The 18,413-nt window shown below is 46.0% G+C and overlaps 1 protein-coding gene across 1 annotated transcript in view; it reads left to right on the plus strand.

The window, feature by feature from the left end:
* The window catches only part of rps6kc1 (ribosomal protein S6 kinase polypeptide 1), a 22,491-nt gene extending 17,705 nt beyond the window's left edge, over nucleotides 1–4,786 (plus strand). Inside the window, exons 14-16 of the mRNA XM_047328729.1 lie at nucleotides 346–428; nucleotides 2,133–2,228; nucleotides 2,811–4,786. Of these exons, the coding sequence (XP_047184685.1) occupies nucleotides 346–428; nucleotides 2,133–2,228; nucleotides 2,811–2,912 (281 nt within the window). The 3' untranslated portion in view covers nucleotides 2,913–4,786. The remainder of the gene's footprint in view (nucleotides 1–345; nucleotides 429–2,132; nucleotides 2,229–2,810) is intronic.
* Nucleotides 4,787–18,413: the final 13,627 nt, after the last annotated feature.

Consider the following 18,413-nt stretch of genomic DNA (forward strand, 5'->3'; position numbering starts at 1 on the left):
CCTTTTATGAGACACACTAGTGTGTGTGTGTGTTTGTGTGTGAGAGAGTGTGTCCATGTCTTTGTGCTCATTTTAAATCGATTGTATGTGTTAAATGAAATATTAAGTAATCCAATATGTCGTTCTGAAGCGGTGTTTAATGTTGAATATTTAAAAGAAAGAAAGACATAACCTGAAACGGTAAATTAGATCAGAAGTAAAAGTTTTTAGTTTAGTATTTGATTACTGATTTGATCAGTAGTTAATTATTTTTTCCTGTGTTCCCCAACATGTGAGCTATTTCTCTGGTTGTTAATTTATTGATTCATTCTGTCTCTTCCTCTCTTTTTTTTGCCCTCGGTTCAGAGGTGGGAGGTATCAGTGAGGAAACGGCAGCGTGTGATTGGTGGAGTTTGGGCGCCATCCTGTTTGAGCTCCTGACAGGCACGGTGAGTCAAAAAGTATTTCAAAAAACAAAAACGTTGTCTTTGTTACCAAGGTGTTGTGGGATGTCTGTAGGTGTCTTGGCGTTCAACTCTCTCACACTCTTTATGGTCGTGCCAAGTTGTGTGTGATTCTGTGCACGTGTGTGTTTGAGTAGGTGGAGTTTGTTGTTTTGGCATGTTTGTTTGTGTGTGCGTGTGTGCGCGAGGTGCGTCTTGGCTGCCGTCTCTTACTCTGGTTCTCGGGGAGTGCCAGGGGTGTCGCTGTGACTTTCTCCCCCAGCCTGAGCTCCATCTGCTGGGCCAGGGGGTCAGCTCTCCCCGGGCCCCTTTGCTGGCTCCTGGAGCAGCGCTGGGCTTTTGAGCGTGCCGACCTCGCATTGGCGTGAGAGGTGGAGACCGGGGCAGCTCTGGAGGTGCCGCAGCCCGGAGGGTTCCAGGAGCAGGGCTGTCTGAGGGACCGTCTTCCAAGACGGGCTTGGGAGGAGGAGGAGAATCCCTGTTACACACTCTGTTATACATGTTCACAAACACATTCACATGCTAATCATAACTTGCTTTTCTCTTGAAGGACACAGTCACACAGACACCCAGTGCAGGTGCAGCGCATCCCTTCAATTTTTTGATTGTCTATTAAATTTGAATAATTTCTAACTGATTGCCAGTGGGCATATTTTCATATCAGCCATCAGTGTTTCCCCTTCAATGGCCCAAACTAGAGTCCGGGGTGTTAGGTTAGTGTTGTTATGTTGAACAATACACACCCACACTTACCTGGGAAAACAACCACACACAAACAACCTCAGTCACACAGATGTCTCCTTTGATGATTATGTCTGGGTACGGTCCTGGCAGGGAAACACACACGCAGGCACACACAGTGTCTCTTGATCCTTGCAGGATAAGATCTTGCCGGGAGCAGTCTTGACTGCAGCTAGGAACGCAGCCAGAACTCCTGCAGCACGTATCGGGAGAGGGGGAGAGGGAGAGGTGGCCGACCGCACTGATGGAGAAAACAAACAGCGTCCACCGACAAACACACAAACAGTTTACGGCTTCTTTTCTTTTTTTTTCCTTGCCGCACACGTTCTCCTCTAGCATTTTCAATCTGTTGGTGTAGATCCACTAAAAGATGTGCTGCTGCAGTATACAGCCATAATGGCAATTATTGCCAATTATTATAAAAATGGAGGTATATTCTGCGTGTAGAAAAGCACTTACAGGTCTCGCGGTCCCTCCTTCTCACTTTTGGGATTAGTTTTACTTAATAATTTTCCCGTAAGTGCATCGATTTCTTAACTGTATTTGACCGTTTGACCCGGTCAGGTTTTTACTGCTGATTAACTGTTGGCCCTTCCAGTAAGCTTGCTGCGTACAAACGGAGAACAAACTAACAATAATTTTTTTTTCCATGTAATTCTCCCTCTGACTCTCGGTCTGATACACACAGCAGTTCCAAGAAAGAGCAACAGTAGTGGAATCATGCCTTTTGTTGTAGTTGGTGCGATCAGTGTTGTTTCAGGTGCCCTGGCTCTTTGGTCCCCTCCTATTTGTCCAGTCCCCATGTTCTCACACTGACCTGGGCTCTGCAGGTGTCATCATATCTGTGCCCCTCAGCTCCCAGTGTGTCAGGTTGTCTTTGTTTTAGATTGATGCTTATCAACTGCTCTTCTTTCCACCCCCACCCCCTCCCCCGTTCCCTCTGCGCAGTCTCTGCTGCGGTGCCATCCAGCAGGAATCAGTCGCCACACGGCCCTCAACATCCCCGAGTCCGTTTCAGAGGAGGCCGGATCTCTGCTCGAGCAGGTGAGAGTCTGTTGTGCCACTTGTTACATCGTTTACAGAAACTAAATCTGAAGAAAAACCTGGTGACATAGTGACAAGCCTGCCCTTGAAGTATGGTAAATTTTAAAAAAAAAGGATGTACTGCTCACTCAGTCAAGGTAATTTTCATGTAAAGAAACTCCGTCGGACACTGGTTAATAGATACAGTTGTGATCACCCTACACTGTGCTTGTTCATTCGCTGTCAACTGTCCAATTTTTGTCAGCTGCACAGTAGAAAATTGATAATTTCACATTAATAGTCACTGTGGTTGAAAACAGAACTTACAGTGTCTTTATCAGCAGAAAAATCAAAGTGGTTGAGCTGTGAAGTACTGGACATGAAGACTTTATAGTATCTCATGTTACTTAAATTGGAAATTTTTTAATTCAGACAGGCTGATGTCTGGTCTCTGGTGGCCTGTTTACACCCATTATCTGTACTTTCTTTATTGGTTTTGCGTTGTGAAGTGTCAGTTTCTTTATTTCCCCCTTTCAGATTTATCAATCAAGTTGTAAGTTATTTGATGAATATGTTGTGTCTCTCTGCTTTTCTCTGGTGTAGCTGCTCCAGTACAACCCGATGGAGAGACTGGGGGCAGGCGTGGGAAGTGTGGATGACATTAAATCCCACCCTTTCTTTGCCAGAGTGGACTGGCCCAAGTAGACGCTGTGTATTGTGCGACTGCGGAAAAACAGAGTTGCATGCTGGTAACCTTGCGGTCCCAAAAGAGCTCCTTTCGGAATTGAAACACAAGTAGATATACAGTGAATTATGCATCTCTGCACACGTCCCATTTTGTGTACATCCATTTATTCCCCGTGTACTTGACAGATTTAAAAAAAACCAACTTATTTTATAGAGTTTACCAAGCAGCAGTATTACCTTCCCTGTAAATTGCTAATTTCTTTATCTTTTAAACTGCTTTCAGACATGCACTGATGTCAGGACATTTTCATGAACTTTTCCGGTGGGGCTTTATGCGAGAACGCAAATGTCCGCAAAATGTTGCACCTGAACTTTTACCTGTGAGCCCCCCAATATCCGGAAAATATCCAAGTGAGCCCCTGTGAGAATACAGCAGGAAAATGTGTTTGGGCACTCTACCCAGGCGCCACCCCTCGCCTGAATGTTCTGGAAATTTTCCTGCTGTTGTGAATGCGTCTGATTTGAACAATCTCCTGCTGCGTTCCTCAAATCGATTGGCAAACTCCGTCAAATGTCTGGACCCAATCATCTGGACATTTTCCCATGTAAATGTCTGAAAATGACTTCAGAGGGTTTACTGTGTAACCATTTTTTGGAAGTAGGAAACACTTAACAACATGTGTGTGGTGCAATAATTTATACAGAAAGTGCTTGTGCTGAGTGATGATCCACTACATAACATTGTTGCCATTACACTCCTCATGACAACATAACACAACTGAAAGTGAGAGGTGACATTTTGTCCTTCACTGCAGTCATTTAGTAGTGTTTGTTATCCATTCAAACTGACACAGACTTAATCCACCTAAAGAAAGTGCAATAAACTCCATTTGTTGCCATCATATAACACTTAAGTCATTCCTCATGAAGCCCACTGAGATTAAATTGAGACGGGCTGATCTTTTTTCTTCGATCCTGGGGTAGTGTTGTTGCTCTGATCTAGAGATGTGATACCTAATTCCTTAGGTTTTGGGTTGTTTTTTTTTGACTAACCCCTTTTACTGACAAACAGCCCGTGTACAGTTACAGATGGACACTATGCAAAATTAATGAACAAAGGGTAGGAGACTGATTTTGATTCTAATTATTCATGATATTGAGTTATTGAATACATTATGGCAAGAAAAACGTCCAGTTATAGAAAGTAAGCATTTTCCCTGCGTGAACACTGTTAATAATGGCAGACGAGGCTTGAAACATGCATTTGAAATCACTCGTTTTACAGAGGATATCATGATAACAAAAGGAGACACTCGGTTGTGCATTTTGTGCATGTAAAAGTATGATTAATGTAATATTTTTAATATTATGGAAAAAAAAATCTAAGAAAAAATAAATAGTGTTTTGTACATAAACCTTTTTAAGGGAAGACCTGAGTGAAAGGCACATGCAGATGTCAAGGATTTGATTATGTCCGACTTGTCAATCACATACTGCCTCATCAATCAAATCCTTTTTATTCGATTGTGTGTTTTGTGTTTGAGCGACGCCTCTTCTAACTTGCCACGTAGATCGTAACCCTGTTTTTATAATATCTATAATGACTGAAGGATATGGTAAACATTTTCATGGTCACACCATCTCTTGTATAATCAGATGAGATAAACATAACAATTCTCTTAACAACACTCAGATAATTGTAGAAGCTAATAGATGCTGACAACTACAAGATCCATATTCCACTTATTCACCTTTTTATCAGCCATAAACGTCACAGTGAGATCACGTTATCTGTTCCTGGTTTCTTTTGAATGCTCACTCTCGTCTGTGTATGTCTGCACTGGTTTGTCAGTGCATTCTGGGAAAACAATAAACATACCTGGATGAGTGCATGAGCAGCAGTGATGCTTCCTTTGTAGATATAGTGTGTGTGTGTGTGAGTGTGAGTGTGAGTGTGAGTGTGAGTGTGAGTGTGTGTGTGTGTGTGTGTGTGAGTGTGAGTGTGAGTGTGAGTGTGAGTGTGAGTGTGTGCGTGCGTGCGTGCGTGCGTGCGTGCGTGCGTGCGTGCGTGCGTGCGTTTTTTTGCTCTGAGGCTACAGCCCCCTCTGTTATCAGCTGGACTGATGATACTCCTAGAAAGCTGCTGTCGCTCCTGCTGAGTGTCACCGTGACCATAATAAGAGCCAGCACACACACACATAGCATCGCATAGATACTCAGCACTCATTGATACACTTGTGCACTTTTTTCAGGTGCAGATTTCATTTTTTTGCTTGTGAAGCCATTCACTAGTGTATACCAGGAGTTAGTTGGCATGTTGAGTCGGGTAAAGCCTGATTTTATTCCCCGCACATTGCAAAGTGGCACCACTAGGAAACAGATGCAACATGGTCGCAGAAGGATCTGTCGTCATCAATCACAACATCGCAACACTAGTTTGCGGTGAAAGACGAGCAATTGCAATCCATTTGTTGATATTGTGATGGATGGATTAATAGTATTAGCTAACTCAGGTAAGAAAGTAAGCCTATTTCCTAAAATGTTGAACTGTCACTTTACTTGGCACCAAATGACTTGCTCGTTGATTTCCTTCACCCGCAGGTCTGAACCTAGAACATCAGGGGAAATGAAACTGGGACTCGGCTAAAAATGTGAGTTGAGCTTGAGAAGGTTTTTGGAAAATGAATCAAATAAATCAAATGTGCATCACTGTGATCACATAGCAATTGTTTCTCTTGACAAATCTGATATAGTAATAATGTTTGCCCATGATGAAGAAAAATTCACATTCCAGATAGACTGAACTGGATTTGAACTCATTCCTGCCACGTCCCTATTACCTGAAATGACGCGAGCTCATCTAGACACAGGCACACACACACGCACAGGTCAGAGCAGTTGTTAGCAGTGTCGGAGTGTATTCTCTTGTGTCGGCCTCGCTGCCACGGGGTCAAGAGTCTGGGCTGATTAGTGCTCGTCGCAAGACCTGTCTCTCATTACACACACACCCAGGGTGACAGGTTCACTTCGGCTCAGAGAAGAAACCTGTCAATCTCTCTCGGCCCAGATGTGAGATGTGCCTTCAATCCGTCCTTGCAGATACATTTTTTTTTTTACAATAGCGGTTTACATTTGTATGATTTTGTCATATGTGGACTTAGAATATAATTGCATTTGATTTTCTTACAATTTCTACTATTGTTTCGAAAAAGTGTTGTGCCTCAGTGCAGTTTTGAGCCATTAATACCCAACTTGAGTATTTAGATTTTTTGCTACTTTATACTTGCAAAAGCGGTCACATTTCATTGAGTGCAGAGCGACCATGTGATTGATTTTGGACAACGCTACCCTGTTGGAATTCACACACTCTCCATAGTATTCACTATTATCAGATGTATTTGATATTGTAGTTATTCTGTAGATTTGTAGATTAGAATTCTTCTGCTGATGATACTTCTGTACTTTTTCTTAACTAGAATTGTGATTGACGAAAATGGAGTAATTTAGTATCTTAAATTTGTTGCACTGGTACTTTTACTTGAGTGAAAGATCTGAGTACTTTTCCCACCACCGTCTGCTCGGCTCTTCACACACAAAGAACCAAGGTGCGTGTGTTTTACATGTGCATGTGTGTCTTTGTGTGTGTGTGTGTATGTGTGTACAAAGCCACAGGGAAGGATCCGTCTGGTCAGAGGCAAGATTAAGAGGACATGCCAAGGACTCCCATGATGCAATACAGGCCTCCTGTTAAGAGCCCGGAAAGCGTCACCCAGGCCTGCAGGCTGAATTGACCCCTGAACCCTTTCCGCAACTTCCTGGACCTCTTTCTCTCTTTCTCTCTCTCTTTCTCTCTTTCCCTGTGGTCTTTTCCCACCTCTCTCTCTCTCTCTCTCTCTCTCTCTCTCTCTCTCTCTCTCCCCCTCTCCCCTCAGCCCTCACACCCATCGCTTTCACACAGAGGCACCAGCGAGCGGGCTGCAGCCAAATGGCCTGCCCTTTGCTTAATATTGCTGGTGGTCAGGTTTTGTTTTTGTCTTTGACGGTTTGACTTTCGTTCACAAAGCCCAGGAGAACTCCTGTAGCCCAGGGATGGACACACACACACACACACACACACACACACACACACATAAACACACACACTTGCGCCAAGCTGAAGAGTTCTGCTCTGAGACCTCAGGCATCTTCTCCAGCTTCTGTCAGAGCCATGATGTCATTATGAGGAGACACAATGTGCACCCCCCCCCCCCCCACACACACACACACACCACATGCACTCAAACACACATATTTACAACTGCACAGACACACATGAGCTACACAGGCAAAGGCTTTAAAGCAGCACATGGTTAGTCATGTACAGGTGAACTGCACTGTAAAAAATAAAAGGTAACGATGTTTTTCACTGACATAAACCCTTACATTCCTTCTCAAGTTACCCACAGTATAAGATGCAGCATCGTGAAATCTATGTGTCAATAAAACATATTGTAAAGTATTTCATTGTATCTAAATAGTCTCTGGCCATTAAGAACACAATATGATTTTGGAGTGTAACATGCAGCAGCTGGTTATTCCTCCTTCTACTGTGTCAAAAAAACTACATACATGAAAATTGCATACAGCCTGGCAAAAAAACGTTAACTCTCAATGTCTAATTAAATCTACTGACCTGACTTTAATTAACAGCTGTAATAAGGTGGGGTCACTGCACTCACGCCTTGGGCTGTGTCAAGCCTTGATCCGGACGTTTACCTCGGCTCCGCCACTGGACTGAAAAAAATAAATAAAGAGATAATTCAACTGTAAAAGACATAGTTCATGTGCAGTCACAATCGGTTTCAGCAAATATCAGTCTCCCAAAACGAACCACAAATCCGTGGTGCACCTTCATCAGCTTTTACCCTCGTGATGCTCGACCTCCCCACCTTGAGACAATATGACATGGAGTCATATGAAGCCTCTCCCAAAATTGTTACGCTTAACTGGACATATATGACCCCTTGACCCCAAAACAATTGTGATGTATCCCCAGTTAGTTTGGAAATTATTTTGAAAAACATACTGTGTCTTGAGGTGTTTGTTTGTTTTCTACAAAAGATGTGCAGAAGTGGAAGATGAAAAAAATTAAATAAACTAGTGCCTTTTTTTGTTGATAATTTTGTCAGAACATCAGTTGTCTTTTTAAAAGAAACACAAACGACATTTAGTGAGATGAGAAAAAAATACATTTATATAGATAAAGTCTAAATAAATGTAAAAAACCCCAAAACAATCAAGTTTGGGATCTCTCCACAATCCATTCATGATACTTGGTGAGCTTCCATACACGGTTGTCTCATGTTTGTTTTTTCAGAACTAGTTACTTCAGTTTATAGCCAAAGTACATTTTCAAGCATATGGATTACTTTGTTCGTGAGTTGTGTGGTATGTGGTTGAGCTGACGACACTGGACCAATGCGTGTTCTCAGATTTGTGCGTTGTAGCAGTTGCTGACCCGGAGAGGTGTCTCCGCTCCCTTCAAGTCAAATTACCCAAGGTGTCTTTGCCGCGCAAAGCCTCCTCCACATACCCCGACTCTAAGCGGCGGTTTATTTTCCCCGCTCTGAGCGTTGTTCTACCTCACCTTCCCCGCCACATTGGATTGAGGGGGTCTCTTTATATAACCCACATGCCCGCGTGTGAGTCATGATACGGGAGGCTCAGATGGTAAAGGAGTCCCAACCGGTGCCCAAAAGATGTGTCACTAGTAATACCTCCCCCCCAGACCTGAGGTGTCTCTTCTCGTTGCGCTGTGGGCCTCTGTGATCCGTGTGGAAGGGCGGCGAGCCAGCGCCCAGGCATGCCGTTAGCAGCTCACTAACATAGCATTAGCTCCACGGCCATCTCAGTGGGCCTATGCTGTCTCAACTGTTTCCTCATGCTCGGCTACACACACCTTCTGTGGCTCTACGCCGCTTGTTAGCCACAGACCCCCTCTGTCATGAGACCACCCTCCCCTCCTCCCCATCTCCCCTTGCCTCTGACCATGTCTCCTCCCAGGCACTTATTCTCCCTCCCTCTCTTTCCAATCTCTTCATCTCCTCTTTCTCGAGGGTTCTCAGCGGGGGGCTCCCGTTAGTGTCAATACACACATGCAAAAGCATCTCGTGGTTGCAGCTCAGGGCCGAAGGCATCTGACAATCGCACAAAGAAAAGAGAGATAAGGAAATATAACAGAGAGAGAGAGAGAGAGAGAGTGCCATCAGATCACTGTCTCCCCTCCTTGTATCTGGGGTTGTGGGGTTGCCGCGGGCGACCTGGAGGGGAGTGTGATGCCTGTTGAGGAGGAGACATTCCTGGGAATACAGCTTGAGCGCTGAGCTGGGAGCGGGAATCTACTCGCTAATCTGTCTGTTCCTCCGAGGCGCAAGTCTTCCTGGCGATGAGACACATTCTGATACCTCGCACACACACACACACACACACACACACACACACACACACACACACACACACACACACACACACACACACACACACACACACACACACACACACAGCCCAAGTTAAAGTCCCAGCCAGACGACATCTCTCTCTCTCACCCCTGGGGGAGAAGGCAAAGGAGGAGGTTCAGAGGGAAGCAGGGGTGGGGTTGGGGAATAAGGGGGAGCAGATCAGGGAGGTAGATGACATGTCACATGTCATCTTGACATGGCGGCGGGGGGGGGGGGGGGGGGGGGGGCATTAGGAAATGAGATAAGGATGGACGACTGCCAGGGAGGTGCAGAGGAGAAAGGTGGGGGCAGATGAGATGAGGAAAGAAGGGAAGGAGGAAGGAAGGAAGGGTGGAAGGTTAAGTCTGATGTCACGGCGCAGGTGAAGCAGCTGTAAGACCAAAATGAGAAAATGATTGTAGAGGAACATGAGGAGAGGAGAGATAGTTGTAGCCATTGATGAGCAGAGGTCACAGAATCAAGCTGGACTGCGTGGTATCACGGTGTCTAAGGTAACAGGCGGGAGAGTGCAACATCTGAGGGGGGGGGGGGGGGGGGTGATGGGTGGATTTCATGGGGCGTGGAGCAGTGTTCTTGAGGGAGTGCGTGGGATCCTTGGAGTCCTGGCACCTTATGGCATGGCCTGCAGTCAAACAGATGCTGCAGGCCTTGCCAGTCTTGAGCAGGGCACAGATGAGACCGTTTAGAAGCAGGGGGGGGGGGGGGGGGGGGGGGCGTGCCTTGTCTTACCGAGCGGTGTGTGTGTGTGTGTGTGTGTGTGTGTGTGTGTGCGTGTGTGTGTGCGTGCGTGCGTGGACATGTCTCTCAAAGAAAAGAGAGCGTGAGTTGTTTGTTGAATGTATGCTAATGGACATCGGTTGATTGTACATTCACTGTGTTGAGACCACGGGGCTCTGGCAGCCAGCTGCTCTCGGGAAGCAGTGGTCATATGAGAGACTGGTTGAAGAGGTGCACACGTTTAACACACTGTTAAAACGGGCCCACATTTAGGTCAACGGACCCACATTCATCTTCAGCCGCCTGGTACGTATCTTCTGTTTGGGGAGCATGAGGCAACAGCATGAAAACCCCTCTGATGACTCAAGAGGACAGTCCGTGAATTGAACTACTTTATTTCATGAGCACAAATCAAATAGTGACATTCTTTATGTCTTCTCTTCCCGCTCAAGAGCTTTGTCAAGCGCGGGGACAAAAAGCAACCCTCAATCGCAGATAACCCTTGGCTGTTTGAGAGTAGCCCGATAATGAATTGCCATTTCATTGCAATTCCGTCATTCGGCCTGACGTCGTGCTGAAGTTAGCTGCACCAAAGCAGTAATGAGTGGCACCTGAAACCGTGATATTTTTAAGAGCTGCCTTTTTCAGAAAGCTCTGAACGACGGCCGGTTGAGACAAGTTTAACATATGGCAGAAAGAAACGCCCGGCATTCATTTAGTATTTTTCCTTTTTTGCCTCAGTCGTCTTCACAGTACAGCTCTGCAATCCGAGTTAATTCACCTCACCAGCTCAACGGCTCCATCGTCCACCTTTCAGGACTTTATCGTCCCATCGATTTACTTATTTACCCTTTAATTCTTTTTCTTTTTCCTCTTGGGCGTCTTCCTCTCAAATGTGGCTGTACACACTATGTTTCTTGCTCGCAGGTCTTGAGCTGACGACAAGAGGGGTACAGGATGCCTGCCGTCTTCCCAGCAACTGACACGTCGCACTGTGAAACTGATCAAAAAGCTTGTGTACAAACTGGGCGGCGTGGAGCTTTACCAACATGGCTGCTTATGGTGTCTGACAGGTTTGGATCTCTTGGCTTCTGTCCTTGATCATTTCTCATCGCTTTTCTCTTGAGGCTACTCGTGAGACAGTACAGACTAAGACTAGATGCTGAACAGACTGATAACTGGCCCTTGCAGTGGCGGCGGATAGGTTTTTCCATAAAATTAGGACTCTACAAGGTAATTTCTTCCCTCTTCCCATTCATGTCTCTCTCCGCAAATCCCCCCTGCATGTTTAGGGAAGGTAGACGGGGTAGAGAGACAAAAAATCCCCCGCTGTATCTTAACTTGAAAAATCTGTGCCTCTGTTGTGGAAAACTACCGACTCTAGTGGGTGGAAGCCTGAAGTAAGTGGAAGACGAGCAGCGCCAACTCTCTCCTCGCTGTCTATTCTCTCTCCTCCATCTCTATTTTTTCAAGTGTAAGTGATAATATCCTCCCTTTTTCTGCCTCTCACCGGCTTGAGTGATTTGCTAAGGCGGTGTGTCCCTGTGTGTGTGTGTGTGTGTCCGTGTGTGTGTGCGCGCGTCTGTGTGTGTGTGTCTCACATTAGCCTTTTTCCATTAAAGCAATTTCGCCGCCCATTGTATTCCTGAAGAGGACCTGGGAAGTCACTAATGGTGCCTTGCGTCCAACACTTGCGCGCTCGCACACAAACCTGCAGCGCATGCACACGGCAGAACATCTCTCGGTGCGTGCTATCATCACCTGTCGCCTGATTGCTGTAAAACACACACATTAGCATAGAATGAGACACATTATCACTCCTGATTATGGTACGCTAAGAGGTTTCACAGGGAAAAAAAGACCTCGCACCTTTTCTCCACAATGCCTGCTGCTAGTGAGATAAATGCGTGTTGTCCAACATCTCCGGCGCTACACCGACACAGCCTGAAGACTCTGCTGATGGATTTAATGGCCTCTTGTTGTCCATGTTCGTAACTACTCAGATGTATCATGTCAATAATGACTTTTTTTTTTATTCAGATGGGGCTATGATCCTGCTGCCACCGTCAAAACACGTGCTTTGCATGTTTCCCAGCTATTTTGAAAGTGTAGAGAAAAGCACCTTGCGCGTGGTGATTTCAGGAGGTTATTACTTATTTTAGTGAAATCAAATTTAAGTAGAAAAAGAGCAGACACACATGCAAACACACACACGCACGCACGCACACGCACGCACACACACACACTCACACACACACACACACACACACACATCCGCCATTAGAGAGGTAACAATGCGTGGTAAGCAGGTGGCCTCCTCTTCCCTGCCTTGATGAGTACAGGAAGTGTCGGTCGTGCACGGTGGACGCAGCAGACACTTGTTTGAGTCAAAGGGCATCCCTCCCTGCGTTCTGCAATGTTTTCTCAGGTCGCTGATGAGGTCCTGCCACTTTTGAAAGCCCTCACTCATTACAGGCATATCAGGGGGTGGAGGATGAAAAGGAGGAAGGGGGGAAGATGCTGTCACGGATGAGTTTTAACTATTTTCTTTTGTCTGTCTGGTATTTTTTTTTCCCCTCCCAAGGCTGTGGGTCTGGATCCATATTTAGCCTGGAGAGGTCACAGGGTGATGGGTGGAAGAGGCCAAGATGGGAATCCCCCTTGCATTTGAGTGGAGTACATTGAGAATCGTGAAAATATATATAGAGATTCCACTCTCTGGCGTAAAATCAGAAATTATTCAAAGGTTTTGTCGTTTTTCAGTTTAAGAATTTAAAAAAGGGGGGGCCAGCTTCATAGTTAGCATACAGACCAAAGAGTGATATGCATTATCTCATCTACCTCCCAGCAAGACAGAAAAAAAGTGTCTGAACGTTCCTTTAAGCTTTGCACGAGCATAAGAGACGCTGCAGGGATTTAGAGTTTTTTAAGTTAAAACCAAATCATTAAAAAAAAAAAGCTGCTGGAACAGAGAGAGAGAAAAAAAACCACATGTACACACACACACACACACACACACACACACACACACACACAGAGGTCTGCGATAATGACATAATTGTCCCGGAGCACACAGCCATGCAAATAGGGAAGATGGCTTGTGTTGCCATCCGTAGGTCTCTGCCATCTATTTCCATTATTCTAATGCACTGCTACTGATGACCTGCTCTCACACAATTAACTGTCAGAGAGAGAGAGAGAGAGAGAGAGAGAGAATGTGTGGTATTTGAGAAAAACCTTTTTCGGCCCTCATCTTTCTACCCTGATCTGGGCCTTTTCTTTTTTTTTTTTAACATATGGTAACTTTTCCACTCAATTTTTGTCATCTCTCTGTCCGTCCCTGGAGGCAAAGGTGAACTTTGAAAAAAAATAGAAAAGGTGGAAATGTCCTGAACTTTTCTGTCCAAACTTTTCTCCTCTGTACTGTTTTCTGTATTACTTTCAATGGTGGGATCCAAGATCGCCCCCCCCCCCCCCCCCCCGAGTCACTTTGGGATCACTTTCCCAATCACTTGAATGTGATCTCAGACTTCTGGATTCCACTGTGTGTGTGCATGTGTGTGTGTGTGTGTGTGTGTGTGTGTGTGTGTGTGCGTGCGTGTGTGCGTGTGGGGGTGTGTGCCAGTGTGTGTGTGTGTGTGTGTGTGTGTGTGTGTGTGTGTGTGTGTGTGTGTGATCTTAGGAGAATGGGCTGTTGATTCAGGTCTGTTCCTTGGCTCCCCGTCTCATGGTCTTGGCCCAGGTCTGATCCCTGTGATTGGATCGGGGGGCTTTTGTGGTGGCTGATGGGACAGAATTAAGCCAAGTGGCACACACTGAGCACACTCCGTGGCGGGCAGATGGACGGAAAGTGAAAGAGCTGTGATTTCTCATTGTGTCCAGCCGTCTTTTGGGGTGTGTGTGTGATACCCCCGGAGTACATCCTCCATCCAACAGCTCTATTCTCCAATCAGTGGCCACCGCATCCTGGGTCCAGAGACACGCCTCTCCAAGATTTCATCTCTGTATCAGACCACAACTGGGATGTAAGCTGCTTAGAGAAGAATAATGCAGGGCAAGATATACTGTAGCTGCTCAGCCTTTGTTTAGGGCTCTCTCAAAACTGTGCAATATCAAGAGAGTGACGGGATTTTCCCGGCGTTGCTCACATAAAGATACATTTTTTTAAATTGGCAACTTTTGTGCCCCTAGTGGTTCCAGGTGGTATTATTGTTTGGTCACTGTCGTAAAGACGCTGCAGCAGCAAGACCCTGTCAATTTGGATAAATAACCTTGAGTCAAACATCCGGTTGTATTAAAAAGTAGTTTAATAATGTTGTGTAACTTACTGATCTAGTAGAAAAGAAGCCTCTCAAGCCTTGGTTGTTGTGTCTTGAAGACATTTCACCTGGGTTGTTTTTGTCAATTGGGCTGTTCCACCGTCTGCCATTTTCCATCACTGGGGTTGATACCGGGAGAACGCCATTCTCGTCCTTGTTTTGGGTTTCGCGATGGGAGATGCAGTTCCTTTGTGTCAAATATCGAGTTGTAGCTTTTCTGCAAACCACACGTCCCAGTGGCCCAGAGAGTAACAAGGTGAAAGCCAGGCTTACAGTGGACCAATACAGATGCAGATGTTGTCTTTCGCCATTTCACTGTGCAATCAGTCTTAACATTATAATGACAAGTTCAAGCCCCCCAAAAAATTGTCTATTTCCTCCTTGAATGAAGTCCCTGGATCAGTGCACTTGTGCGGTCGTGTCCCGCTGTTGAGAATGAGCTCAAATGCTCAAGAGATTTGAGAAGTAAACAGATGCCTAAAATGTCTGTTCAAATATGCTCCAAAACCGATTAAAAAGATATCAAGGGGTTAAATGACTGAGGCAGTGAAAGTTCCCACAGATCATATTTAACCTCTTACCTTTGGCGCCGCCCCCCCTGCCCAACCCCTGCAGCTTAGCCTCAATGGGATTTACACCGCAAGTGTGTTTTAGTTATTTGACCCAGTGCTTCTCTGTGCATACATATGTGAGTGTGTTTGGGTGAATTTGCCGATTACAACAGATTACTTACACCCATGTAAAAACAGGAATTAGTTCCCAATAAGAACTGCTTAAAGGGCCTAAAAACGTCAAAGATAATCATTAGGCCAAGGGGAACATCACTCATTGCATCACGCAAACACCCACTCTCACCATTACATGTTGAAAAGGAGTAAATACCCATACCCCTCCTTTCTCCATCACATCCACCCTCCCGAAACGACCGAGGCTTGTGGCGGCGGTGCTTAACCGCTCCTCTGATCTGGACATTAGCCAGGGGGCTTTTATTTTGAGGGGGGGGGTAGATTCATGTGAAAAGGCCAAAAAAAAAGGGTGTACAAAATGATCTCCATCCAGCCCATCCGCTGCACTGATTCAGGCAGAACCTTTTGTCTCCTGTTCTGAGAGCCGGGCGACAACAGGGAGAGAGAGAGAGAGAGAGAGAGAAAGAGAGACTATAGGAGATAACAGTGGTAACATGGCGTCCTCAGTATGGGTTGAGTGATCTACTTAGAAGGGCCACGGCAGCGCTGGCCAGCAGGAGCCAGATAGATGCCTGAGCAGCCTGGCCGGGGACCAGACGCCCCTTTAAATCTGCTACTATGGCTAATCTCTAATCTGGAGATTTACTCTGAATCTGTTCGCCTCTCCCTCTGTTTCTGTTTCCCTCTCTCTGTTTCTACTTGTCCACATCTATAAATGGAGCAATCTGTGACTATTTCAAAATGCATTCATCCCCAAAATGTGTTATTAAAGACATGTCTAATTCCCTGCACATCCCTCCGCTACCTCAGCCCCACCCCCCTTATCAAGCCCCAACAACACACACATTCTCACACTCCCAATTCTTTGCAGATGGTCACATAATGCACAATCAGCCAAACAAGACGGCTGATTTTAGGGTAGAATGTTGGACTCCCTCTCCCTTGGAGGGCGTCCTTGGTGGACATTGCTCACGAGACTCCGTTAAGTGTGAGCTGCATGAGGCGCGCCAGCAGCGGTCAAAACCACATTCCGAATTTTTCTTTTGCTGGAACCAGGTTCCAGTCCAAAACCTGGAGCGAGGAAGAGCTCCCCTGCCTGAAACAATGTAGTCGGATAGCAGACAGACTTGCCGCGTGCCGTGCACATATCAGATGATTACTTCACACACCGTACAACAAATAAAACATTTTTTGCACAGGTTTTCTTACCAAATATTTGGTCTTTTAATGTACGTTGTAGTAATTTGGTTGGTGTACGTACTTGGTTTCCCTTCCAGCCAACAAAAGCACCTTTTCCCCTGAAGCACTCGACACATGGCAGACTTGAAACTTGTGTGATGAAGACATGATGTGCCACAATAATTAGGAGGTGGACAAAATTGCTGTTTAGCATGGAAATTTATGCAGTCCCCCGTGTCTTTTTTTTTATGACACAGAATCCAAGGATTTTCCTTTGTCTTTATTTATTCATTCATTCGCTGATCTGGATTCATTCAATTCATTTCCACTGACCGTCCACTGAAGACGGCCGAGGGTTCACTGACCCTCGTGTGGCGCAGGTCGGGAGAGCAGAGGTGCCACCCGATGTCCGTCTTCCTCTCTGCTCTCCTCTTCGCCACTGCCAAAAAGACAATGCCTCCCTCCGCCCTCGCTCCTGCTTCCCCATACTTAGGCCCTCGCAGCAATTATGCCCAATCACAGGGCCTCAAAAGGAAGCAACCAGGGCTTGTTTGTGCCTCCGCGGTCATTAAGAGGGGGGCGAAGAAAGGAATTAATGACTTAATTGAGGAGGAGAGAAAAGGGGGAAATCACACAGGCTCTGGGAGCGGAGGGGAGAGTATGAATGGGGCGCCTGGAACGCTCCTGGAGCAGGGGATTGTGGGATTGCTGAAGTGTGTCAAGATTTTGGTTGTCCTCCAGAGCAGATGGTGGCTTGTCGTTCGCATACCATCTATTCTCCTCTTTGTCAACCCAGAACGGCTTCTTTTGTTCCTCCCCGTTGCTTCGCCGCAAAAGTTCATGCAGCATACAACAAAACTGAAACACTGGTCCACTTTGCTCCAGATCAACAGTCTCAACATCTCTCTCTCTCTCTCTCTCTCTCTCTCTCTCTCTCTCTCTCTCTCTCTTCTTTCTAAAGTTCTGACCAAATCAGAAAGGATGCTGTGTCTAAAGAGCTGGTGTGCCAGGCTTGGCACATTGCTATTCATTCCTCTCTAATGTGGCAGGGTCCCCCCACTGCCAAGCCTCCCGCTCCCGCTCCGCAGACTCCTGATTACTGTGGATAAACACGCAGGAGGAGATCCCCCTCCTCTCCTCCGTCCGCACCAACTGAGACTTGAGAGATACGCTGCCTCCAGGAAATTCTGGCTCCGCTCGCTCGTTCTCGTCTCCCTTCCCTTCCAAGATTTCGAACCGATAAAATAATCAGGAGGCAAACCGAACCACGGCTCGCCCACTATTCATCACTGTCCGCACCTCTGAAATGTCCCTCTTTGATTGCTGCATGAAAATGCGAAAACGAGGAGCGACGCAGCACCGCCGGGCCCCGGGGTCGACACAGCTGATGTGAGCAAGCTGAGATGCTTTTAACAGTCCCCTTTTTTCTTTTTTTCTTTCATGTGTCCTGATTTCCTGGAAGCATTCCTTCTGTAAACAGCAACGGAAAAAAAAAAAACAACAACTGAGGCTTATTTGGAAAATGGCAAGCACCTTTGCGGGGCTGAATAATTAATGTATGCTAATGCTAACAACGTATTAGTTATTCAAATGTGATCCTTTTAGACAACAGCACTGTTTACCCTCTATTACTCCCTCTGATCGTCCACTCCAAAAGGGGAACACAAAACGAGAAGAAAGCAAAGGAAGAGAGGAGAGATGAGTGAATGTGACACTAGCAGACACCAGACAACACAACAAAGAAACACAGTCAGATTAGCATGACAGAGAATACTAACGCTTCACACATTAATATACAACTATGGCCATAACCCTCAGGGGCCCGATGCAATATGCATCTCCTCCACCTCCTCCTTCAATTTTTCTTCTTTTCTCTATTTTCACATTTTCTCGCCTCTCTCAAGTCTTTTTCTGTTCTTCGCCCGTCTCCTCTCCTCCTCTTTCCCACCCCTCTGCTCTTTCTCAGTAGACGTCTGAAGGGCCCTTCAGTCCGGAGCAGATGGGGACTGGTCTTACCCGGGGCAGGGGTCACGCTGAAGGGAGGAGAGCGGCACAGAAGGAGAGGAGAGGGCTCTCTGTCTGGAGGATGGAAGGATGGTTACGTGTCTGCATGTTGGAAGA

Source organism: Scophthalmus maximus, chromosome 18 (genome assembly GCF_022379125.1).
Source record: "Scophthalmus maximus strain ysfricsl-2021 chromosome 18, ASM2237912v1, whole genome shotgun sequence".
NCBI classification, from domain to species: Eukaryota; Metazoa; Chordata; class Actinopteri; order Pleuronectiformes; family Scophthalmidae; genus Scophthalmus; species Scophthalmus maximus.